This window comes from Rhodamnia argentea, chromosome 8 (genome assembly GCF_020921035.1).
Source record: "Rhodamnia argentea isolate NSW1041297 chromosome 8, ASM2092103v1, whole genome shotgun sequence".
Lineage (NCBI taxonomy): Eukaryota > Viridiplantae > Streptophyta > Magnoliopsida > Myrtales > Myrtaceae > Rhodamnia > Rhodamnia argentea.
Window position 1 is genome coordinate 21,262,153 of NC_063157.1, and position 26,060 is coordinate 21,288,212.

At 40.8% G+C, this 26,060-nt stretch overlaps 4 protein-coding genes across 7 annotated transcripts; 2 read left to right on the top strand and 2 right to left on the bottom strand.

Annotated features, from left to right (window-relative positions):
* The first annotated feature begins 177 nt into the window (after positions 1-177).
* LOC115748228 lies at positions 178-905 on the top strand. The gene has a single exon (XM_030684691.2). The coding sequence runs from the start codon at positions 249-251 to the stop codon at positions 675-677; it is 429 nt and encodes a 142-aa protein (XP_030540551.1). The 5' UTR covers positions 178-248; the 3' UTR covers positions 678-905.
* LOC115748111 (transcription elongation factor TFIIS-like) lies at positions 828-25,542 on the bottom strand. Of its 4 annotated transcripts, none has more exons than XM_048284656.1 (3): positions 25,523-25,542; positions 3,578-3,756; positions 828-2,324 (listed from the first exon to the last, which is right to left on the bottom strand). In XM_048284656.1, the coding sequence occupies exons 2-3, from the start codon at positions 3,740-3,742 to the stop codon at positions 1,368-1,370; spliced, it is 1,122 nt and encodes a 373-aa protein (XP_048140613.1). In that variant the 5' UTR covers positions 3,743-3,756; positions 25,523-25,542; the 3' UTR covers positions 828-1,367. The 4 variants fall into 4 exon arrangements, with proteins under 4 accessions (XP_048140613.1, XP_048140612.1, XP_048140611.1 ...); XM_048284655.1 differs by having other exon boundaries at positions 3,578-3,760; positions 25,523-25,538; XM_048284654.1 differs by lacking the exon at positions 25,523-25,542 and adding an exon at positions 4,136-4,198 and having other exon boundaries at positions 3,578-3,783.
* LOC115748112 (WRKY DNA-binding transcription factor 70-like) lies at positions 15,945-17,549 on the top strand. Its single transcript, XM_030684521.2, has 3 exons — positions 15,945-16,255; positions 16,631-16,732; positions 16,936-17,549. Exons 1-3 carry the CDS (start codon positions 15,945-15,947, stop codon positions 17,375-17,377), a joined length of 855 nt encoding a protein of 284 aa, XP_030540381.2. The 3' UTR covers positions 17,378-17,549.
* On the bottom strand, positions 21,555-25,514 carry LOC115748113 (WRKY transcription factor 55). The gene is made up of 3 exons (XM_030684522.2): positions 24,870-25,514; positions 23,509-23,640; positions 21,555-22,378 (listed from the first exon to the last, which is right to left on the bottom strand). Exons 1-3 carry the CDS (start codon positions 25,370-25,372, stop codon positions 21,874-21,876), a joined length of 1,140 nt encoding a protein of 379 aa, XP_030540382.2. The 5' UTR covers positions 25,373-25,514; the 3' UTR covers positions 21,555-21,873.
* Positions 25,543-26,060: the final 518 nt, after the last annotated feature.

Below are 26,060 nucleotides of genomic sequence, written 5' to 3' on the forward strand. Positions count from 1 at the left end.
TTACGTAAGTGATGAGAACGATATCGACAGTGACCTCTTCGGACCAGACCAAAACTTTGAATCGCGTGCCGTCTGCCACTGCTGCCAACTTTTCACTCATTAACTGCAGCGCCGACACGTGTACAACTGTGGAGGCCACAGTTTCAGGACACCTGAACTCTTATATAAGTCTAGGAATCGCCATACGCTTGCCTCTCTATCTCAGAAGATAGCACTGCATCGTCTCTACTCGAATCGAGAAGTCAAACATGGAGACCACTTTCTGGAATGCCCACGGGCGTGCCCTGGGTGGTTGTATCGTTTCCCACCAGAAAACCGATGTCCATGCTCGAAATCTGTCTGTTCCATCATCTGGGTCATTCCTGAAGCTCCATAAGAAGCAATGGAACGGGGCGGATATTGGGCTAGCGGCCCGGTGTGCAAGTTCGTCGCCAGGTCCTGGTCCCGTGGCGGAGCTGGTGGAAGAAAGGGAATGGAACGAGATGAGGAATTGGTCAGAGAAATGCAGGGTGCAAGGAGTGGCGGAGTTGTTGGAGTGTCTGGAGAGAGAGGCGATCATGGGAGATGACGAAGGGAAAGAGCCGACGGATTACAGCAGGAGGGCTCGAATCTTTGACAAGAGCTCCGAGGTTTTCCAGGCTCTCAAGGAACGTGAGACACAGACAGCTTCTCACTAACTTTGGACACGTGGCTGGACGATGCTGACAGCTTTTGTTGATTGTAATTCAGCTCCTTTCCCTTTCAATAATTTCGAAAGGTTGGGTAAGAAAAAATACCTTTGCCTATAGAGAAAACCAATGATGCGGTTCGAAAGTGTGCTTTTTATTTTTCTTTTTCAGAAAGTGAACAAACTGTTTCTCGGCAGTTGCATGCTTCTAGTCGAAAAGTAAGTCTTTTTGCCTTTAGGGAGATGTACGCACTCCTGTTTTGGTATCCCAATTGATTTGGTATCCCACGGTCAGAAGAGAATCTCTGACAACGTTCCAGCATTTCAGTTGGTCACCAAGAACATTCACTGTGCTTTTCAAAAGGGGCAAGATGAACTTTGCTCAAGAATCTCATAGGCAAAACAGAAACTCAGAAATAGTACTAAAGAAAAAAGAGAAAAACAGAGAACCTCATATTTTAACAATAGCACAAACAAATAATAGCTCCATCCGATCTGATATAGGTAGCTCAACAGAGTTAACGAACACTAACTAGGACACGTTCCTATAAATCCAGTAACGATGAGCTGCTCAAACTCGCAGTTCACAAAATTAACTACCCTAAAAGATTAAATAGGCTAAACCTCTCTCTTCTAAGAATGCAGAGTGCAATGAACCAGTCATGCCATCAACGCCCTAACAGCTCCTAACCAAGTGATCTTAACAAAACTTCCAATGGTTATTGCAGTTAACACAAGTGACGTATGTCGTCATTGGTTCGTCCGCGCTCCTCGTCTGCATCTGGTAGTAAGTGCATTTTCTCTGGCCGCACCGGCCACACTTGAATTGATCAGTTGTGGCTTTTGGTCCAGCTCCTAGCTCACACTCGAACAAAGCTTTCTGCTTTATCTGTTGATTTTGAAGTTGCCTCTCGTCACTAGCCATTTCTTCCGTGGTCATGTTTAGAAGCCTCTCCGGATTGATATAACCAAGAAGAACTTTTCTCCTGAAATCCAGGTTGTTGGGATCCTTAATATTAAACATTATGGACCTGTACTTCACCTTATGGGCGCCGTTCATACGACCCCAACTTTGGAACATGGTTGACTCAACTGAAGCAGCGATGCTAGATGGGTCACAAGCATTCACTTCGTTAACGATGTCTTTGCTGGCTTCACCAGAAACTCTGGACAGAGCCTCAAATAGAAGTTCCCGGACTCTGTCCCTCATCGGGTCGTCGCATTTAGTCACAGAAGCAGACAGCAGCTCAGCAGGATTAGGTGACGATTTGTTCACGTCGCAATTTGGCTTCTGTTCCTTAGTCGCAGTTATTGTTTCAACCTTGTCACTTCCTTGCAGATTCCTATTACAGACCGCTTTCTCAGTGACACCAACATCCAACCTTGAGATCTTCTCAGAACCAGGAGTACCATTTCGCTCTGTTTTCCTTACCTTTGTCGCTTCAGACTTAGGAATCCCCTCAATCCGGAAAGAGGAGGATTTTTTAACCTTGTTTTCCCCGGCTTTTGCAGACTCATTATGATCCACACTGACATTCTTCTTGCATCCATTTGATTCTTCCATAACAATCTGCTTCCATAGCTGAATCAAGTCGGAAGCAAAAGCTTGTATCTTCTTCCTAGGATGTTTTGTAAGGCGTCTAAGACCTTTCCCAACCTTAGAATTTTCAACCATGTAAGCATACGAATGAGTGAGGCAAGTAAGCACAAAGGCAGAGGCACATGCAAATTATAGCAGACATTATGAACTCCGAATTATGATATGATGAAGGACTCTTGCCATTTGAGTATGAATATGCAGGTGATAAAACTTCAGTAGCTGGATCATGGAAGGCCTTGGAAACCTATTTTTGCTGAACAGAGTTGGCGAAAGCTTACTTCATTACAGTTAAGGCCTAATTTTTCGTTTAAGACATGCCAAATAGCTCTTCCAGTATAACTCATGTTATGAAAGATAGCTGTTTGCATGCTAGGGACTACTCGTTCTGTTCAGAGGGCTAAAACTCAATGGTCATAATTTTGCAGCTCAATGTGAAGTCACTATTGTAATCTTCATACTCGATTGATGCATGTAATAAAGTTCAAAGCTTTCGCTCTGAGACTTGTTATGCCAACCAAGATTCATGAACTACTTGGGTAGGTAAAAAATCCGCAATTACCCATTACTAAGCCTTCCTACTATTTCATTGATTTTGAACAATTAAACGAGAGATTTACAGCCTTCCCTTCATGTCACTGGGGGTAAGCTGCTATCTTGAATAGCCTATAGGGAAATGAGCAGGTGACAGTACTATGATATTGCAAAACCAAACGGTGGCTTATCCACCTCAAATTTTTTTCAAGGAAACTCGAACTTGTTTAACCGGTTTCCTGGGAAAAATTAGAATTGAAAAGTCTCACTTGGTGGGATCTCCTCAAAATTAAATACCGAAACATATGTTTACAGAAAAGAAAATAAAATCTTTGGTTGACCGTTTTCACAAAAATAAATGTGTGGTCTCAACAGCGCAGTTAGAAATCCTATCTGACGCCGCCCTTGACTATATTCCATTGCATTTACTCACATTAAATACGTCAAACAGCAAGCACAATCTAAAGCTCCACGGTACTCGTAAAGAGAAACTAATTTACGGAAAAGAGAGAGACAATTTCATTGATAACCACATTCTACATAAACAAACGCCGAAAGCAGAACAGCATACAGCATCGAGCCTCCTCATCTAATTGTTCAACAAACAAAGCACAATTGAAGAAAACTCACTCTTACAGCTCCTGCTCAGCTGATAACAGAACCACGACCATAACAGAGGGACAATGAAAAACAAGCACGCGAGCGAGCAGAATCAAATTGAGCCACGAGCCAAGTGAGAGAAGTAAAATTGGAAAAGGAGATGAAGAATAGGGATGCACCTGAGTGGAGACGAGGACTTGATAAGTGACAGGGAAGGACTTGAGGCGCTTCAAGGCGTCGATGCATTGCCGTTCCTCGTCGTCTCCTCCACCTTTCCCATTCACAGCCGTCGCGTCCGCAGCTTTGCTCGCCACTTGAAACACCTCCACCAACTCCGCCTCCATCTCTCTCTCCCTCCCTTCCTTCAAGCTTCAGCTTCAAGAACCTCAACACACAGCACATATCAATCACTCCACATCCAAAAACCACCTCAAAACGCAGAGACAAGAGACACAAAGAAGGAAAAGATAGAAAAAAAAAAAAAACATCCTTTTCCAAACAAAAAGGCCCAAAACACCATCTAATATTAAGCAAACAACATCAATTATCCCAGGAACAAAAAGATCAGCGAGAATAAGATGTTAAACGTAGCAAAGATTCCATCTATTTAGCCTCTGCATGCAACGACAAGCGACCTCCGCCGCTCGAAGAGGAGATACGAGCCGGGAACAGAAACAACGAAAGCGGAAGAGAAAAAGGAACGGACAACGCCGTGAGAAGACAAAATGCGGACTTACAGATGAGAAGCTCGGACGAGACTCCGAGGTGAAGATGGCTGTCACAAGAGAGTGCGAAGAAGAAGAAGAACAACAAAGGAAGGAAGGAAGGAAGGAGAAAAGGGCGTGAGCTGCTGGGACGCAGCGTATAAATAGGAGAGGAGGGTTGGGCGAATGTGAATCTGACGGTTAATAGGGAGGCCCACGTGGGAATATCCTGGATTTTCCTCTCATCGACTTTCCTTTTTCCTTTTCTATTTATTTTTGGGTTGCCCAACTACTTACTTGTTAAGTGTGTTTAGCAAGCTTGGACCCAAAAAAAAAAAAAGTGTGTTTAGCAAGCCCTTAAGATTTATTTTTTCTTATATTTCGAAATACGAGCATTTCTATTTTTATTTTATTTTTTGGTCGGAAAATATTTCTATTTCGACACATGGAGCTTTATTTATTTATTTATTTCGAAGTAAGAGTATTTCCATTTCGAAGCATGGAACATATTTCCTACTTTTCGATTTTCAAACATAATCTTATATTTATTTATTTATTTCAATCGTTTAGATAGTGTTTGGAGAGCAGATAATTAATGATGTTTTTTTTTTTTTAAGGTAAGTATATATTGATCATTCAAAAAGCTAGGTACAAAGGAGCCGGACACAAAAAAGTTAATTAATGATGTTTTAATAACAAGAAAAACGAAGATATTTTTGTTTCGAAAAGAATAAGGAGGAGGGAAAAATCCAAAAAAGGGCACGAAGTCTTCAAATTTTCTCAAATAAGGGCCCCAAGTGAACTATGCTTCAAATAAGGGCTCAAAGTGACATAATATGTTTCAATTAAGGGCCCGAAGTGATCATAATGTTTCAAAAAAGGGTCCGGCCTGAAGGGCGTTTTCGTCATTTCACATTTTAATTTTTTTATTCATTTTTTCTCTTTTCTCCGATTTATGTAAATAAAAAAAACAAAAAAAAACAAAAAAACCTTCACAGGCGGGAGGCCCCCTCCCTTTGTGGCCGCCGGCCCGCCGCCGGCCCCACCGCCGGTGGGGGGTCGGCGGGCGGGGAGAAGGCTGGTGGGGTCGCCGGCGCGCGCCGGCGACCCCGCCCGGTCGAGGCGAGGGCCTCGGCCCTCGCCAAAACCGGGAGAGGGTCGGGCCCTCTCCCGGATCGCCGGCCGTCGCCCGTCGGCCGGTGGGGGTCGCCTTGACCGGGCGACCCCGACCCAGTCCGGGCGACGGCCGGGCGGTCCCGATCCGGGCGGGGACCGCCGGCCCCTCACCCAGATCCGGAGAGGGCCCGACCCTCTCCCGGTTTTGGCGAGGGCCGAGGCCCTCGCCTGAGGGCGGGGTCGCCGGCGCTCGCCGAGGCGCCGGCGACCCCGCCAGGCTTTGCTGCCACAGCCCTCCGGCGGTGGGGCGGTGGCCACGAGGCGGGAGGGCTGCCCCTCCCGCCTGTGAAGGTCCTGTTGACGTTTTTTTTTTTTTTTTTTTTTTTTTTCTGGTGATAAAACAGATAACAAATAAAATAATAATAAAAAAAAATTAAATAAGTAAAAAGACTAAAATGCCCTTAAATCAGGCCCTTTTTTGAAATTTTATAGTCATTTCAAGCCCTTATTTGAAACAGTGTTCACTTGGGGCCCTTATTTGAAAAAATATGAGGACTTCGGGCCCTTTTTTGAAACAGTGTTCACTTAGGGCCCTTATTTGAGAAAATCGGAAGACTTCGGGCCCTTTTTTGGATTTTTCCCTAAGGAGGAGATGGGAATATGAGTGTGCGGCTTGGAACTGGTCCGTTGGGAGCTGTTGGAGGAGGCGCGCTTGTTGCCGCGCGGGTTCGTTGCTCTTCCGGACACGTGTCCATCGTCCAACCAAACGCTGACTTGTCTTCTTCCCTTTGTTTTTTTTTTTTTTTTTTTTGCCGGGACGAGAATTGACTGCCGGGCGATGGCTGCTCGCCAAGTGACACTCTTTGGATCCAAACTTTTACCAATTGACGCACTCGATCACACACTTTTTGCTTTCCTTTTCCGTCGTTTTCCCCATTTTTTTTTTAAGCTCAGCACTTTTTCTCTCTCTTCGACACGCAAACAATCCCACAAACACAATGTTGAGCGATAGAACTTTCGCCGAGCTTCACCGCGCGCCGGTCAGCCTGTGGCACCTCTCTGCCGCCCTTCGCCGCCGTGAATGGACCGACATTGTAGCCGTTTCCGGAAAAATAGAAATTACTGACTGCGTAAATTTTTCCTACTTTCTTGTATCAAAACTCATCAAGTATAATAAAAATTTGCCATGCTTTAATGTCTTTAATCATGTATATTAATTTTTCGTGTTGAAAGTTATTATGCATCTTGAGCAACTTACTCTTAATTACATATCTCGTCGGCCGTGTCAATAAGGAGGAAGCCTCTCCTTATAGATTTGGCTTGGAGCTCTCGGTCAATACTGTCAACAGGGTACCTACCGCGGGTTGAATGGTAGATGATCAGCAGTAAATGTAATTTATTCACGGTATCTTTTTATTTCCATAACTCTTTGACCTTCCATTTTTTTCTTGACCTACTTCCCTAAAAAAAATCCCATTTTAAATTAAATCTCAATTCTATCTCAATTTTTTTTTATCTAAATAAAATCATAAACAATCGCTCTAACTCTAAATCTGCCCGCGCATCTAAAAAAAGCCACTAATTTATTCGAAATTTACTATTGATATCAGAAAGCCGCTATTATTTCATACGAAGATAATGATATTAACAAAGTTGCAAATTCTAATGATGAACTTTTAATTAAACCCAATGTTAACAATTTTAAAAAAACTAGTGACGGCTTTTTCACGCAGAGACAAATTGAGAGTTAAGGAGTAAAAGTTTGAGATTATTTTTCAAGTCAAAAGAAAGTTTGGAGCATAATAAAGATTTCGCCTAAAGTCCGAAGATTTTTTAGGGAATTAGCCATTTTCCTCTTTCTGCTTGCAAAGAGCAAGCCTTGGAACTCTTTCCAGTCTCTGCATGATCAAAAACTGCCTTACTAGGAAAAGACTCATTCCCCTGTAACATTGATGATTTTGGGGCTTACCGATTATTGTTAAAAAGAATCCCAATCTCCCCTGCAGCTTTGATTCGTGAAATCCAGTGCTCACCAGCTCCGCTGGGCAAATGTGCAAACAAATCCAACTACAGTTCTCCAAAGATGTCCCAATGAAGTAACATTGACCCTACTTCACGCTGCGGGTGGGCTGAGTATCAGAACCCCCCAGCCCTCCCCTTCCTTACCAAAAAGTCATCACATAACAGTATGATCTTTACTCTATACCATTTTGAAAGGCGGCACAGTGCGTATCTCATTCTTAAGATGCATTAGGCCCAGAAGCATTCAGCTGATCAAACTTTTTCACCTGTTATGGCCATCGATGATTGCTGCAACACGCGATGGCAAAAAAAGAAAAAAAGGGACCAGAGGGAGATTAAAGAATTAAAGAGTGCTCTCGAAGACAAAGTATTCATTGAATAATCTGGAATTTAATGCCGAAAAAGGCCCCAGAATGGTACTGGCAACTGAAACTGCATTATTCAAGTTCACTTTTGTTCATGAACTCTCTCAAAAGAAAGGAGAAAAGGCAATGACAAAATCGGAATTGCCCAACTTTAACTCCCCAAATCACTTGCCTTCAGGCTCTGGTTTCTCGAAGAAAGTTTTCTTCAACCAATCAAATGGCTGCAATGGAAAGGAGAGAATTATTAATATTTTGAAACACAAATTCAGCCATGCTCATTCAGGAAAATCCATCACACGTATATTTTAATATTTTCAATAAATAGGACCTGACATCAGCCTACAAGAAATGAAGGAGAAAATGGAATAAAGGAGCTGATAGAGAAACTCCAATGAGATCACCAACCGCAGCAACACAAGAAACTTCTCAATACATAGAAGAAAACGTCTCTCATGCCCAGAAACAACATAAAGAAGAATGCTGATCCAGAGCATCTCTCACAAGTTAATATCAACAGCATTACAGGGTACCCCAGATCAACAAGGTTGACAGCTGATCTACTACTGTTTATAAGTTACATAAGGTAACCTATGTCTCCAAGGTCAACAGCTGATTTATTGGCCAATTTTGAGTAACAAATTATCATTGCATCAACCAGTGGCCTAGTAGTCGAGTTAAACCACAGAACCAAATATTGTAACTACAAAAGTAGACACTATTGCTCTACTTCAACATCGTCATACTTCTTGACCATCAACAAAAGAGGTCAACTTGATGGACGTTAACAAGCCTCCACATGACTTCAGGTACAGTATGCAAGAATTAAATTGACAGGCCTTTAGCCACGATCAGCCGATGTGTTATAGTATAATCAGTTTGGTGGCAAGTTCTTAAGACATCCATCATTCAAAGGTTGCAAAAAAAGCAAGAAAAAATAAATCGAGATGCATGTAAAGGGGTAAGCTTGAGCAACATGAGTTTAACAACCTAATACTGTTTCCCACCACCTCAAAACTGAAGTGTCAAATGTTATCCCATATGGTCGTATCTCATTAAGCCAGCTTTGATTCATACCCACATAATGAAACAAAAATCTCACAATGTGAGCCTTTATCCTTGCAATGATGTACTTGCAATGGAAGTTTGACAAGTTCAATCGCTTGGATCCATGAAAAAACTCCCAATCCGATAAACACACATAGATCCCAGATAAAATTGGATGAAAGATGGGAATTTTACAAAACCTCCCAGAACTTTGCGAGGAATACATTCTCAAAACATGATCCAAACATAACCCCGCGCATTGGCAACTAATCAAAGTGCATGAAATCAGACAAATGCTAGGAAGACGATAAAGCAGCACAGCATGAGGACTGAATCTTAACACACTATCAAATAGTCGACAAAAACACAATTAGCTCATAAAATTCGACAAAATTACATTAGCTAACACGAATTTAAAAAAAAAAATCAATAACGTTGAAAACCAGCGCAATTAGCTAATGCCAATCAAACAAAACTCAACACCGCCGCATCCAGATGGAAACAACCAAGCCCCCAAAACATACACCAGATCAAATCGAACAAGCTTCTCATTGCTCGTTCCTCGATGATCCACGATGATAAACTAAAGTGAGAACTAACCTGGATTAGGTAAAGAGCGGTGGTGGCGGCGGCGACACCCCACATGGCGGCGGCCTGGACGTCGTCCGACTGAGGTCGCAGCCTAGGCTTGAGGAATTTGAACAGACCAGATCCACCGGACGATGCTATTGATGCCATTTCTCTCTCTCTCTCTCTAGTTACTCGTATCGATCTCCCCAAATTGGAACGCAAAACCCTAATTTCGCGAAGCTTCGGGGCTCTTTAATGAGAGAATCTCTGCTTTCGGACGACGTCGAGGGTCAACGAGGCAAATGAACAGAGGACGGCGCACCGCAGCGACTTCTAGAAGGTATACGCTTCTTCCTTCCGATTGGTGGAGTGTGGCGATCAGGTGAGTCGACGAACGAAAAAGGTTGTTTTTCTGAGCGACTCCCAGCCGTTGGATCTAAGGGGCAATCTCTACGTGTAATTAGGCCCAACAAACTAGCCCATTAGGCCCAAAAAACTAGCCCATCAACGATTGGCGTGGGTTAGCTTAATAATGATGTTAAATCCCGCCATCATAATCTAATGTCTAATATGACTAATTCGGTATTTATTTAGAAGAGTTTACGGATGTCATTATTGTACTCGCCCTACCGTCCATACTATAGGAAAACGACTTGCAATTAATGATGTTTTATTTACCGAAGGGGAATCGATGGATTTGACGAAAACGCGATCTAAATCAGCTACACGTGTCGCTTCACAATATAATAATTCACCGACTTTTGTCCTCGTCCCTGTTTTAATTAACATATAAAATTAATTAGAATTTATGATGTGATTTCGAGCGGTTAAAATGTCCAATCTCAAGAAAATAGAAAACTTCGTGATCATTGGAGTGTAAAAAAAAACCTAACCGAACCGAACCGGAAATTTTGAATCTTTTCCGTGGTTTTTATTTTGGCCAAGTAATGAGGATTAAAGGAGAGGGAGATGGACAATGCGTCTGCTAAAACCATTGTTTCATGCTGGATGAATGTATGGTTTGCTCAATTGAGAAAAAAGTACAAGTAATTTTAACAGCATAAATGCTCTTTTTTTTATTAAAATAAATTCACTGGAAATATGGCAAACAGGAATAAGTACACGTTTTGGTTATTAATCAATCGGGCCTTTTAGGTTACAATTTGGTTAATCGACGGTTTAGGTGCAGCCTAGTCCAAGCTCGTCATCAACAAAATTCCGATCCGACGAGGAAGATCCTACCCGGCACTTGGGTTTGTGGCCACGTGGCATTAGTATCTTAAAAAAAAAGACCTCTTCGTTTCGCCCATAAGACATCTCTCTAGAAATTACGCTCCACGATTGTAAAAATTGCGAGGCGCTTCTTAAGAAGCATATGAAGTTACTAGTTGAGTTGTTATTTTAAAAGATTAATTTTCGAAATATTATCCGTTCTTATTACGTACGTAATTGACATTTGAAATGTCAAAAACTTCTAGTAATGGAATATATTAAGTAAGAAAAAGGACGGCTAGCATCATGGTGCCATACTGCTATCTATAATTGTTCCTCTCCAACCTCGTCCTTGTTAGCATTTAGTGAGAATTGAATTCAATGTGCAGGGGAATCCCCCACTCACCTTTGCCTCTCATACTCTCTCACTTATTGTCCTTGTCATGGACAGTGACATGTCGACGACAACTCGGTCGGATTCAATGAATCTATTCCGCTAAATTCTCTAAAAGACTTACCAGCTTTATATCAAGTTTCAAGTCTTTTCTCAAACAATTTGTTTATCTTAGAAAAAAATCATTAATATTATGTTCAGCCTCAAATCTACCCCAGATTTTTTCTTATCTCATAAAAGATCCCAAGCTTTAGTCTCAATCCCAAATCTACCCTAAAAAAATTTTTATCTAAGAAAAAATCACCAATTTTTAATATAATCTCATATTTACTCCATTATCCCTCTGTCCAAATATCGCCCTTAGTCGTTTATAATTTTCAGACCCTAGAGTTGTTTCACCTTGGAGAATTTATTTGTTGGGGCAGATTTAATATCCACGTAGAAATGCCACGTCAGCCCGTACTTATTGCCCATTACTTTGCTAATGTAAGTGTTTTTATCAACGTGAAAATGCCACTTCATATTGGAACTGGACCACTGGATAGATTTAAAAATACATTGAAAATTTATGATTTTAAACAAAATTCAGAGCAGATTTGGTACTATACCTAAAATTTGGGGTTTTTTTTTTCAAATCAAAAAGAAGTTCGGGGCAGAATTGAAACTAAACCTAAAGTTGAGGGTTTTTACCGGGACAAAAAAAGTTTGGAGTGGATTTGAGACTAAACCTAAAGTTGGATTTTTTTAGGGAATTAGGCTGAAGTGTTCATAGTATAAATGCACAAATATCATAAAGCTATATTCACTTCTGAAAAACAAATAATTAAAAAAATTAAAAAATAATAGCTCATATTGCTTGAAATAATTAATTCATGAATAAAACTTCATTGTTTACATTAATTCATATCTAAATATTTTTGCAAAAAAAAAATCATTTAGTAAATAATATAAATGATTATTGTTTTGAAAATATTTTTTAAATTATTCAATTTCCAAGCCTAAATTCCTAAGTTTATTACATATCCGAATAAATTCGTCCAACGGCCCGTGGGAAAACTCCTCCCGTCTCAAGCCCATTTAATGATCGAAAAGCTTAGCAACATTTATTGTATGAACAATAGGTGGTGGTGTCATAGAGAGAGGTCCGAAAAATAAATGCAAATTTAATTTTTCTCTTCCAAAAACGACACTGTAGAGTTCCTGGTCGGATCAAAGGGACCTTATGACGATATCATCGCCTTATGGCTATCTTGGGGCGCACATGACAATACTTTTGTTTCAAAAATTAATTTTTAACCAGAAGTTGATTTTCTTACTTCTGTTCTAGAAGTTGATTTCTAATCAAAGAAAATCGTTTAATAAAAGGACAAAATGTTTAATTTTGGAATAGAAATTCGTTTAGTAACGGTTGAAATATTTTACTTTTGAAACATTATTAACACAAAATATTCTATGAAAAATTATTGCCAATAGCCGAAAAATCTCTACTTCATTTCTAATTTTTTTTTAAATTTCATTGAAAATAATTTTTACTATTAAAAAATTATTTTCTTTTTAAAAATAAAAAATTATTATTTATTTTTTACTCCAACGGCGGTGGTCAACGATTGGCGATGACGTCCGGTGGCGGCGGTGCAACGACGTGTCGTGGTTGTCGCGGCGGCAATAGGCGGGGGGTAGTAGTGGGTGGCGGTGGTTGGCGAGGGCGGCTGTTGGCAACGGTGGGGAGCAACGGCGTGGTTGGGAGAAAGAGGCGCTGAAAATGAAAATAAGTCAAAATAAGAGAAATATTGATGTTGAGAGATTTCTACTTCTAAAAGAGAAGTAACTTTTTTAATTTATGGAATTGGCTCATAAACAATTCCGAAAGTAGAAATTTGTTTCGGAAATAGAAATATAGTGCCACGTAACCAAACAAATTTTTCTTGCATAAGTTGCATTATCAAACGGATTTTTGCTCCAGAGGTAATTCTAGAGCAGAAATTCATTTCGAGTGCGGATGCCAATTCGGTTATAAAATTTTAAATTTTGTCAATTTTGTTTTGATATCTACGCGAAATTATAATTAAGACTCACTAGGCGATTTTCACCGAAAATTGTCAATGTCATAGTCCAATCATCACCGATCGTTCTCCGTGGCACACCGCCAAGTTAAGGATGTCCTGTAAAAATTGATCGGAAAGATTACGTTGGAATATCGCGCAAGGGTTTGAAATTAAATTGGTGAAATTGAAAAGTTCATGACTGAATTGGTATCCGTATAATAAATTTAAGGTTGTTTGAATAATTTCTCTGTTTTCAAGAGTGCTTTGCTCTGACGACAGATGTAGCAATCGACCCCATTCCACGTGGGCCGAAACCTCGTAAGGAGCAAGCAAACGGGATGGTGACCACTCAGGGGGTGGACCTTACCTATCAGTCAGTTTTTTTTTTTTTGGTCGAGTACTTATGAACCAGTTAAGAAGGCCTCTTCACTGAATGTGTACTCTGTTGTCAGAAGCTTCGAATGAACCGGTTAAGACGGCCTCAGTGTAAGATATTCCGATTCTCGATTAAGTTTCTTTGATCGCTAAAAACGAGCATTTTTTTTTCCTATTTGTCAAAAGAGATTGTTCAATGGCCGTAACGTAATTGGTTAGTGGAGATTCAAAAGAATTAGGCGAAGCAATTGTCCGTGAACGACGGAAGAATCACTTGCCCAGTGATAGATTATGCCTGAATTTATGTGTCAATATCCATATCTTATGAAGATTTCGGTTGCTAAAAATAGAATGGGAAAAGTTGTCCAAAAAAATTTAAACCTATCTTACTTTAGTTAATTCAGTCATAAACCTTTCGATTTTGCTACTTAAGCCCTAAACCGTTTGGCACTTTACCAATTGAATCTATCCGGCCATTTTTAACTCGAAATCATTGACTTGGACAATTTATTTAAAATTTAAAATTTTAATTTTTCCTTTTTATTTCTTTATTTTCGTTCCTTTTCTATCAAGTCTAGCGAGGGTCGCCGACCCTCGCGTGTGGTCGGCGAGGCCTCGCCGAACTTGATAAGAAAAAAATAGAAAGAAAAATAAAAAGGAAATGAAAAAAATAAAAAAAATAGAAAAAATATTTCTTAAAAAAAATATGAAAATTTATCCACATTGGCATCAATCGCCCTTTTGGTACCACCAGCTTTCAAGTCATCGATTTCTAGTTAAAACTAGTCGGATGGATTCAATTAGCGAAGTATCAAAATGTTTAGGGCTTCATTGGCAAAATGGAACGATTTAGGACCGAATTAGCCAAATGGCAATAGGTTTAGGATTCAATTGACAAATTTGAACGGTTTAAGACTGAATTAGCCAAATGACAATAGGTTTATGACTTTTTAGATAACGGTCCCGATAAAATGCAAAAGGCACAGAGATTTTCTTTCTCGAACCTATATTGTCGTGGTTCGAGTGCCGTCAAAGCTCGAGACATGCCAAACTTGCCAACCGAAAGAGATTGGAAAGATAAGAAGATAAACGAAGAAAAGAGGGTCCTTGCTTCCAAATCCAACTTGACAAATTGCTCCACCGTTTTTGTCCCTATTCACCACGCATCTACGAGTTAAAGCACACAAAAGGGCCTCGAGGATCGGCAGGTAAATTGCACATTAACATTAGAATAATCCTAATTATGGACATCGACGACATGATTAAGGAAGCCTAGGGTTTCACGTGGATTTGGGACGGCCAATTGGAGATAAAAGGTTCAAAGCAGAAATGTTATCTCTCAACACACAAGTTCTTTTAGCTTTCAAATCCGATCTTGTACTGGAAAGATTAGGATACGCACCAAACATCATGCCGCTTTGACATTTTCGTGCCGTTCTCTTGTCTGCTTATGCTCCGTTTTCTTCTTTACATGGCGTTTTCAGGCTTTAACTATTTTCCTTTCAGTCAAGAAAAAGTCGCATGTAAGGAAAAAAATGAAAACATGATCGATCGAGACACCAATTAGTGACTTGGAAAAAGTCCAACACCACCCCCCCCCCCCCTACAAAAAAAAAAAAAAACACACCCTTTTAAGTGGATAAAAGTTATGAAAATCAGAAGATGTATCTAGATGTCGATAGTAATGTCATTGTAAGAAACTAGAAATCTTCAACACGAGCAAGTGCATGGAAACCGGTATAAAATTCATGCCGTCGTTCTAGAGGCCAATCGATCTTTGATGGTTAAAGTTTCAGAAAAAAGAAAAGAAAAGGAGTAGCCGATATGATACCTCGAAATGCAAATTTTTTCCGCCGGGGGGGAAAGCATAACATTCGCCGGAGACAATAATTGAAGGTGCGCAAAAGTTAACCGAAGTTTCGGAAATCTTTGTGAAATGTTCTTGCATTATGAGGGGGCCAAGCCGACCCTCTTTCTTTTTTTTTTCTTGGTACAGAGTCGGAAGACACAAAAGGAGTAGTACTAAGCACTAAGTGAGTAAAGGGGTAGTAAGAAGATAAAGTCGAAAAACAGTGCGTCGGTCTCTTGCGTGGCCGTTCTTATCTCAACTGCAAGCTCACTCTTTCTGTAAAGAATCCAAAAAAGAGAAAAAAAAAAAAAACGATTGGACCCTTTTAAACAAAGCTTTTGAATCTTCTAAATTTATTGACCAAAACAAAAAAAAAATATTCTCAATTAAAAAAAAAATCTGATTATTGTTGCCAAAATTCTGCAATTTGTTTTCTTTTGCTTAGACCGGTTCGACCTATCGTTTCTCATGCACGTTCCCACCTTTTTTTTATTGGGCACATGAGGTAGGCCAAGGGCAAGGGGATTGAAGTGTGGGGGCCAATTAGAGGCTGACGTCAGCGGCGAATCACCCCGTACGCGTCACGCACCGTTTTGTAAGCAGCACCAGTCCACCACCACCACCACGCCTTTTTGATTATTATTTTATCCTTTTTGTTTTCTGTCGGATGTTTCCTCGTTCTTTCTCTCTATCCTTTCGAAGTCTCGAAATAAATAAACGTCGCTTTTCCTCTCATTTTCCGCTCATTTGCCGCTCTCTTTCCTTCGTCCCTCGCCCTTTCGAGTGACTCTGAGCTCTCCAGCCAACCTCCCCGAGAAGAGAGGAGGGAGAGAAGGACAGGCAAAAGGTAATGGGGGCTGATCGGCCGGAGAGGAGGGTGATGGAGGAGTTGCTGCTTCAAGGGCAGAGCGCGGCGGTCCAGTTCCAGCTTCTGCTCAAGAACCCGCCGAGTCGGGACGGTTCCGATCGCTCCGGGCCGTCGCCCGATGAGCTGCTGGGGAAGATCTTGAGATCCTTCGACGAAGGCCTCTCTGTCCTCGGCTCTTGCCGCGAGTCTGCGTGTGCTGGTCACGACCGCCAGGTCTCGCCGTGCTCCGGCGAGTCCAGCAAGAGCAAGAAGAGGGTCGATCTGAAGGGTCGGAGGGGTTGTCACAAGAGGAGGTACGACCAAGAAAGGTTCACTTGTTGATTAATTTTCGCCCTTTTCGGATACCCTTTTTTGTTTTCTTGGGGTTTTCGTCATCGCTGAACTAATGAAGCTGAACAAAAAAAAAAAAAAATGGGCTCAGAATTTTGAGGAGTTCGAAATGTTTCATCTTCTTCACACAGATTCACCATGGATGCGCTGATTGATACTCACAATTGCCTTCCGGTACCCGACTGTACGGCAACTGTGATCGGCGGATTCATCATTTATTTCAAGTTCTTGGGATGATGATTTTCGGATTAAAAATCCTGCAGCAGCCAAATTATCCACCAGTTTATGATCTGGGGTTTAATGCTTTCGAATTTTCCTTTTTCGTTTTGTGCTCGCAGGAAGGCATCTCAGGCGTGGATGACAGTCTCTTCCACTGTTGAAGACAATCATGCATGGAGAAAATATGGCCAAAAGGTGATCCTCAACGCCAAGTACCCAAGGTCTGTACCTTCAAGTATTTTCAAATTCTTGACCCACAAGAAAATCACTGTTCTTGAATCTTGGTCGCCTCTTAATTATGCCCAAAAAGGCAAAAAAAAAGAATGCTTTATTTGCACAGCATAAGCAATAGCCACTTAGTTTAGAAACCAAGCTGAAAGATGATCACTAAATTTCTTTTCTGTATCATGTTATGCGACTGCAGGAGCTACTTCAGGTGCACGCACAAGCATGACCAAGACTGCAAAGCGCTCAAACAGGTCCAAAGAATGGAGGAGGATCCTCAGATGTTCCACATCACATACATTGGAGTCCACACCTGCAGCAGGGACAACATCAAGGTTCCACGAATGCTCATCACAGATTCCGACACTTGTGTCGGTGAATCTTTCCCCGTAAAGCAAGAGCTCAGGGAAGAAGCCAAAAGCGACCTAACCAACGACAATGTTTCGTCCAGGGACTCCTTTCTCCTCGCGGGTCTTGAGTCGTGTCATCATCAGCCAAATGACCCAGCTTCAGTTTCCTCAGCAAGGATGGGTTTTGGGGATGTTGACGATTCTCTTGGCTACGAGTTGGAATTTCTGCGAAGCGGTGTTAGCTTCGACGACGAATTCCCCATTGAGGACACTGAGTTCCTTTGCCAGTGAGGTGAGAGAGCATAGAAATTAACTTTGGTGTAAATAAAAGCCCAGTTTAGTCTGGGAAGTGCCTTTGATCTTTCCTTTTGTTCCATGGGAAATAACAGCTTTCTATGAAAGGATGGTGTTGCTTGTCGGATTAATTACATGGTGAATGATTACGATGGATCCTTTTGTTTGCATTTCTCTTTTGATCAAGTCCCATCATGAGCTAAAACCGTTTGGCCTCGGAGAAGAAAAGTATGCTTTAATCATTTGATGTCTTCATTAGTGGAACTTCTTTTCCACGCAAATGGGACCCAGTCGATACTCTTAATATTTCAAACCCTAAGATGCGGAAAGAAACGAGTGAACAGAACAAAATGAATATGCTTTGGATCCGGATAATGTTTGGTATTCTCGGTTGCATCGACGCGATACTTAACGAAAAATTAAACTACAATTTTTGAAATTCACAATTTTTCTTTTGTTAGCGTGTATAGTCGTCGCTTTACACTATATGGTATTAAAGACCATGAGTTTTCTAGATGATTATCTTGAACGGATGCTTGAAAAGAAATACAATCGACATAATCCTAACTAGAATTTAACTTGAGAATGAGATGTCTTGAGAATTAAAGGGGGTCGATGTTCGAAAGGAAACGCTATATGATGTGCGTTTTGGTCCCCACTGCACCTTAAAACACATCAAATCATAAGGCAGTCTTCCAAGAAGTTGCTAGGTATTTTATCTTGAGGGAGTATAAGAATCGATTTCTTCCACAAGAAGATGATGTTAAAAGCAAGTGGGGACATGGCTGTCGCCAAAAGTGAGATTATCAAGGACCAAGAGTACGCAAAGAATTAAAGTGGAAATCTGGTGAAACAAGAAGCAAAACGAGGAGAGAAAACTAGGACATAGAGACAAAGAAAACGTCTCGCTCTCTCTCTCAATCAAACTGTTCCAACTATTGCTTTTGTCATGGATTTCAGCCTTTTAGTTAGGCATCCTGGAGTGTGTGGTTGTCATCATTTTTCAAGCGTTCCCACTTGAACCCATCGACCATCCATGGATGAACATGGAGAAAGACAAAACGTTGAAGTGGTTTCATGCTTTGAATCGAGCGGAACACGGCATGGACGTCTAGAAACTAGAATAGTTTATCTTACCAGGAGCAACTCTTGATGAAACTTGCAGACGCACAGTGATCGGGACAATCGTGGTTCTCGATTGTGCTTGTCCAGATCCGAATCCTCGTATGAACAGAAAAAAGGGCATTACCTATTGCCCAAGGCATGGCGTATATCACAGAAAGATTGGGGGGCCAATTGGGTCATCACATCATGATCGTGATGTTAAATGATTCCAGAAGACCCACTTTCCACAGCAAATCACGAACCTTAAAAAAATCACATTCTAGTCGTCCTTCAGTTGTTGGCCAGACAATGAAGGAACTGATTGCGACAACTCACATGTAACCCATTTTCCGAAGGACCGACCCCTCGTCCAAAAATTGCACATCATGAGAAATTTCAAGGTGTGCTTCGATGACTCCTCCTATTTATTGAAAGATCATGACCGAGTCAGTACACACCCCCATGTTGGTTCCTCGATCCCTTTTGCGCCTGAGTTCGTGACCACCCGGCCTCGGTCCCCAACCAAAGATCCCGTCTTAAATTTCACAAGACAGGACCATGCGTGTCTTGACGAAAGAGGCGTGTTTCGACGATCAACACCGTTTGCGAGACATTACCATCGTGACTAACGTGTGAAAGCCGGAGGCATCATCACTTTCGCTCAGATTCAATCCACATGGATTGGATCTTCCAAGTTGTCAAAAAAAGGCACCTCCTTTCTCGATCATGAGAGGCAACTTTCCAGAGGTAGCTGAAGCTGGTTTTTCGCGGAATTCCCGTTCGCACGCACCTCTCTTTAGGGTTCCGCTCTATGTTTTGTTCCCATGTTCTGAGAAATGCGTACTTTTCGACATGTTGGACTTGGGTCTTGTTGGGAAGTGACAGCATACATGCTTTGAGGAAAGTGGAATGGATGTTCTAGAACCAAAAAGAAGAGAAAGAAAAATTGGAAAAAAAAAAGGAGCTGAATTTTCTCTTCTTTGACGACTCGATGTGATTGCGTATCCCGCTTGTAAAATCTGCTTTTTTTTTTCTAAGTTTATTTGGGAAGAGTTTGAGTTGGGCCATTAGATTTTATGTTCCGGATTTTTATTTTAGGAAATGTTTATCAATTAATCGATCTCCGAGGGATAATTAAGGTTTTAATCTATTAAGATTAATTTATTTCCAATCAATCTCATAATAGTTCAAAGTTATCGGTTATTCGCGGTGAAGTTTATAATAGCCAGTTTTTGGATTTTATTTTTATTTCATGCGTTCTTAATTCGGAGCGCTACTAACATATAAGTGGTACCTAATTTTGCGAGTGAATACACTAATTGTTGAAATTTGTTTGTAAAACAAACAAAACAAAAAGTTGTCTTTCTAATCCCACATATAATAGAAAGAAGAGTGCAAGTTTCTTTATTAGTTAGAAGGTTATTATAGTCTTTCAAAATAAAGAAATAGGCAAGTGGGATGGACTCCACTATACCCGTGTGCGGATGTGTGTGTGATTATGTGATTATTAGATGCACTTAGCACTTGCCACACTTGTGCGGTCACGGTCCAAATTTGGGACTATTCAAAAAAAATTTTATTATTTTATTTTTCGAAATAGTAATAATAATTAACTATTGAACCCTATCGAAACAGTGCGACTATTCAAGTAGGAGTTAAAGTTAATTTCTATTTTATTATTATTTAATTTCGAATTTTATACAATTAAGAGTTACAATTTTTAGACGCGACAGTTTTCGGACAATGAAAGGTTGTGTTTGTCCGAATTAGCTAGTTTGAACATGAATAGGTATGTCCGAACGGCAGTTTTCACACACAAACAGTTATGTCCGAATTGCTACTTTTCGGACATGAATAGGTGTGTTTGTATGGGAAGTTCGGACATCAAGAAGTGTGTTGTATTAGTATTATATAATGGAGAGTTCTGTTCATTTTCAGAAGTAACTTTTCATTTTTTTCATTTTCCTTCAAAAGAGAGACATCAATCTTTCATTGTTTCACAGAGAGTTTTAGGCGATTTACTAGAATTACTATCCAATATTCTCACCGTGACTTTGTTGTATCATAAAGGAAATTTACTAGAAACCCGCAGCAACTTCATGGGGCAAATTGATCCTAAAAGAAAGTGATTACACGCCTCAAAGTCCGACTACATTGCTACTATATTTTCCAATACTAATTTAGGTCGATAATCTCCAAAATAGTTTGTAATTGTAAGGAGTTGCTAATTAAGGCAAATAAAAGTTAGTAACTTAATAGAAAAGTTGGCGAATTTAAAAAAAAAAAATAGACGTTGATAAGCAACTCATACAAGAGTTGATCATCCATGCCTAGCTCAAGGTCGTAATGTAATACGACAAAAACTGGTAAATCATTCTAATTTAGGTGGGTTTTTCCATGTAAGAGTTGGCAAATTAGAATAGTTGATAATTTATATAAAAGAAAAAGTCCGTAGGTAATGCAAAAGATGCTAATTTGCAAATTATCGAAAAGAGTTAATATCACGAAAAAATCCAAACCGGTACACTTGTAATAAATTTATTCCGGATTATTTTTTTACAATAAAAAATCTCAAACTAATACACCTATAACAAATTTATCCAAAACTAAATTTTTGACAATTGAAAATCCCAAACTCGTTAGTTTTAGTTACATTTTATCATCATAATGTTGAGTTGGATGACACGTGGTAATTAAAGAGTTTATCATCTGTTTGTCACATCTGTATCGGTTTGAGATTTTTCGTGATATTAACCAAATTTAATGGAGAAATGATAAATTCATCGCAAGTGTATCAATTTGGGATTTTTGATGGTCAAAAAAATAGTTTATGATAAATTTGTCGGGTAAACCAATTTGGGTTTTTTTTTGTGTGGTCGTAACCAATATAAAAAGTTGGCAATTTCATAATAGCACCGGTGAATTCCCAACAAATTATCTGGAAACAAAACATCGGTTTTTTTTTTTTTTTTAACCAACAGCTCTATTGCACCTACTAACAGGAAAAGAAATCTGTATTCTCTGGACACGAAATAATAGAATTCTACATCTCAGCATTCAGTAACAAGATTTCGTCACATCACTTTGATATCAATCTCTTCTTCTCTCTGGTAATCACTCTCTTCCTACACATTGTACAAAAGTTTTTAAGCCTTGTACCTCTCACTATCAAAAGCTAGTAAATGGGCGACAAATCGAAGTCCCTAATGTTTTGTTACATTGGGTCCTAAAGAATGTGCCTGGAATTATAAAAAAAATTACAATATGATGGCATCATGGAAAATGCCAATTATGAATGCACAATTCATCGATTAAAAGCAATTATTCAGAATGTCACCAGAAAAAAAATGTCATCTAAGCAACTACTTCCCTTGTCTTCTCGGTGCTCATCAATCTTTTCCATTATCTTCGTCCTTTTTATCTTCCTTGGAAGCTGGGAAGATGAAGTCCATGCTGTTGGTACTGCTGCTGCCAGAATTGAACATTACATCGGCCAAATCTGCCACTAGTGGATACTCAACTTCCTTACCACGTCTACTTCCGCCGGTAGAAGGACCCGCCTCGCTGCCGCTCCCGCTCCCGCTCCCGCTGCCCCCGATCGCCATGTTTCTGCTTCCACCCGCGCTGCCCATGCCGAAGTCCAGCGGCAGCCATCTGCTTGGCGGGACCGGGGCGGATGCCGAAATTGGCTGCGTGGTCGCGACGTGAGCCGCCTCTAGCGAAGCTGGCGGGGGAGGGGGCGGGGGCAGAATCGATGGCGTGGTCGAGGACATATGGCACGTGTGGTCGCCGCGGTACGTGACCTCGAACGTGAATGGGTCGCTGTCGAGCCGCTGCACTTGCTTCTTGGCGGAGCAATGGTACAACTTTTGATGTGTACACCTGTAGTAGCCCCTACGAGAGAGAAATTTACACTTCAACATTGCCTGCTACACCGCCGTATTGAAAGATTGTTCTTTCTATTTAAAACTCTACAATTCACATGCATTTGTGCATAAGCTTTCACACACATCTATCATGGAAACAAGGATTTCCTCAAGGGATTTTCATAAAGAACTGAGATCCCCTTCATTTATAAGGGGCAAATTAACCCTTAATTAATGATTATTCTTGTCGAATAATTCCTTCTAAGTCAGTGGTATTTGCTAGTAATAATGTAACATACAAGATCTCTCATCGTACTATGTGTTGTTCTGGTCAAAATGCTTCGTTCAATTTTAGGGGCATTCTTTCAAGTCATGATGACCGGCGAATTAGCATACCGTTCGGCACTTCCTCCTGACATCGATGTTCCCTAATTTGATGCTGACTAGTCAACTTTAATTGGTAAAATACGGGTCAAAGTCTCGTTGGATTCGATCTGATCTTCTAAATTTGCGAAGATTACGTTAGACCCCACCACGAAAATATGTGTACAATGTCTTTCAAAGAAAGTATATTCATGTCTATAAGAGATACTCTTGCTTTATATCACCTGACCTCTACAACATGCCTTTCCCTTTTCATGGCGGCCTCAGCAAGAAATCAAACTTAATCAATCCAGTAAAGATGCGTAGAAACCGACTCAGACACCATTTGACCATTGAAAAAAAGGAAGAAGTTAATGGATCCATCGACGTCGGGTTGAACGGGCATTCTATACACGATAATTTATCGGTACTCATTGCGCAATACTATTTCCAGAGAAAATGGAGTAAAGAATGAGGACGACCAGATATTAGAGCTTAAAAAACATTGGGGGCTTGGTCAACGGAAGATGTGGTTGAAGACTTTGAACGTGTCAACTCGTGTCCATTAATTTACCATAGACAATATAAATGAGAGCATCATCTTCATAGACCGTCCTAAGATGTAATGATGTAATTAATTCGAGTCCTGAGGCTCTAATTATTTCACAAGTAAATATTTGACCGTAATACGAGCATGGTTTCTACGAATTTAGGATGCCATTTTCCTGGAAAGCGGTATTATCGACGTGTGATTAGGGCAAAAGGGAGGAGGGTAAGGCCGGGTCAACGACATACCTCGGGAACTTTGACCCAAGAATCTCCTTTTGACCATACTTTCTCCAAGTGTAACCATCCTCTGGCGGAAGCTCCGTGTTGCCCATTCTTGGTGCCGGAACCCTAATCGTCCATTTCTCTGCGTCACTATTTCTGGAATAAAGAAATTACAAAAAAAATTATACCAAAAAGATAAAAAAAATTATAACATTTTCCAAGTATATTCACCAGAGATCCAATGGCCAAACGCTTGTTCATCTCGATGCTAACAGAAAGTACAACTAGAATAGAGAGCTTGTCGTTAAGGACGTAACTAATGAGGTGCGTAACATCCTCGTACTTGCTCGTCAATTTTCACGAAACTGGGTGGCCTCAGCAAGTCAACGATAGTGCTGCCGAAGCAAGGGGATTTTTTTGTTTTTTTTAAAGAGTATAACGAAGTGAACAAGCCTGATGTGGAGCTTAGCGTGGGGGAGATCTTTACTAAGAAGTAACGTCTTGATGGAGCCTTTTCAAGAAACAGCTCAGAAATTCTTGCTTTCTTTATCATGCCTCTTTTCCCCTCTTTGTTCCTATGTTGCTTTCGGCTGTTCTTGGGTCGTACATAGGATGAGTCAAAAGTTGCTGGGTGTTTTGATCATTTGGGGACTTATCAAAAGGCTCCAAGTGGTACCCAACAAGCCACATTCATCGACCAAGCATTGGCCCGATAAGGCGATCAGCACCAATAAGATCAAGTGATTAGGTTGCGAAATAGTCTAGCTTTCACATTTCATGTGGGAATGGCATTCATACATTTATGTGCCAAGTCAAGTTGTGAGATTGATAAGAGGACAACGGCACTGTTTCAAGATAATCGGAACATGGGGAAGTTTTGATTGAAATTTCACGTTATGGCACTGGGTTTTCAAATTTACCAAACTCTTTGTACATTTTTAGTTAAGAGATAGGAAATCGTCTAAGGGAAGGTGAGATTTAAGAGCAGAAGAAGGAACTATGATGCTAATACAGTGGTTAAACCGAGTTGAGACTGCACTAACTTGTAAAAAGCCAAAAAATTATATAGACTGCATCTTTAACAACACTATGTGAGGATAAAAGCTTGATATATAGGAGAGTAACTTCGTTATACTCAACCCGTCGATATCATACTTATGACGACTTGGGTTTTAAAGTTGAACATTTGTAAACACATAAATAGACTGATGAACAAAACTGTCTAGCTTGACGCCAGAACTTAACATCTTTTAATCTCCTCTTACGCCCAAAGAAACTCTAATTAATCCAATCTATTCATCAGGAAGACTATAAGGCAGATAAAAAAATGACTCGGTCCACCTACATTCGTTTCATCAGAGTCAAAAGTTAAGAAATTATATTACCTTCTTCTTGTTCTTTCTGAGGAGGAGGTAGCAGATCTTCGACGACCTAATGACACATCCATTGCCTGCATCTCTTCCCCTCCACCACCAGTTCCCACAAAATGACCCACCACTGTCGCTGCCGCACCCTCGACTTCTGGTCTCACCTCTCGCCGCTCTATGTTGCCCATTCTTGAGCCGCTCGTCCCTGCCCAGTGCTGTGATTGCTGGAGAATGCTCACCGCCTGCGCATAGCCTGGCAACCTCAGCCACTCCTCGATATTATTACTACCACTGCCGGCTTGAACCTCGGAATGGCGTGGCTCTTGCATCTCACGGTACCCGCCCGAGCCAGCATCTAGAGGATTACGCCCGAGCCGTTCTCGAATGACGCCGAAGGCCTGGATGATCTCTTCACAGGAGATGGCGAGAAGGCTTGGTTGGTTGGCCATGTTGGGGAGGTTGATCTCAAGCTCTCTGGCCAGCCTGCAACCTCGACGAATTAAATTTATGGTGTCGTCCATTCTTTCCGGAGGGGTTTTGAAGTTTCTCTCTTTTTTAGTGTTTGTGTTTGATGGGTCGTTGGCTGTCAGAGATTTGGGAAGATCAATGAGCCAACTTAGGACATGATATGATATATTTAAATGGGAGAAGGTAAATGCTGCTTTTTGGACTCTCTCTCTCTCTCTCTCTTCTCTCTTTAATTTGGTGCTTTGGTAGGGTTTGTGGGGTGAAATTTTGTGGAAACTTAATCGGTGCAATTCAAAGTATTCGGGTGCTCTTGAACACGGTACGAGGAAGGAAGACCGAGGAATTGGTCGTAGTCTCGGCTTCTTGGAAATTCAAAGGTTTTATATATGGGGAGTGCGGTACAGAGAAAGTTTTCTCTGTCTAGACGAAGACTTTGCCCTTTGAATCAACGGCTTGGACCTTGAAGAATGTTCTACATGTTTGAAGCCAGGCAGACCGTTAATAGCGAAGATGTTACTTCATCTAGGGTTCTTTAAAGTATTGAAGGATGATGGATTGGGTTATTACAATTCCGTAGACTGAGACTCCTGCTTTTTTCCCCCCTCCCCCCCTTTCCAATCTTCGGACCACCTTCTTGGACTGGATCAAAAAGGGCACATCAAGACAATGAAAACCCTAATTCAAGAATGGTCATCACGTCGAAGGAAGGCAGTTATTTCCATGAAAGAAACCTCTAGCTGA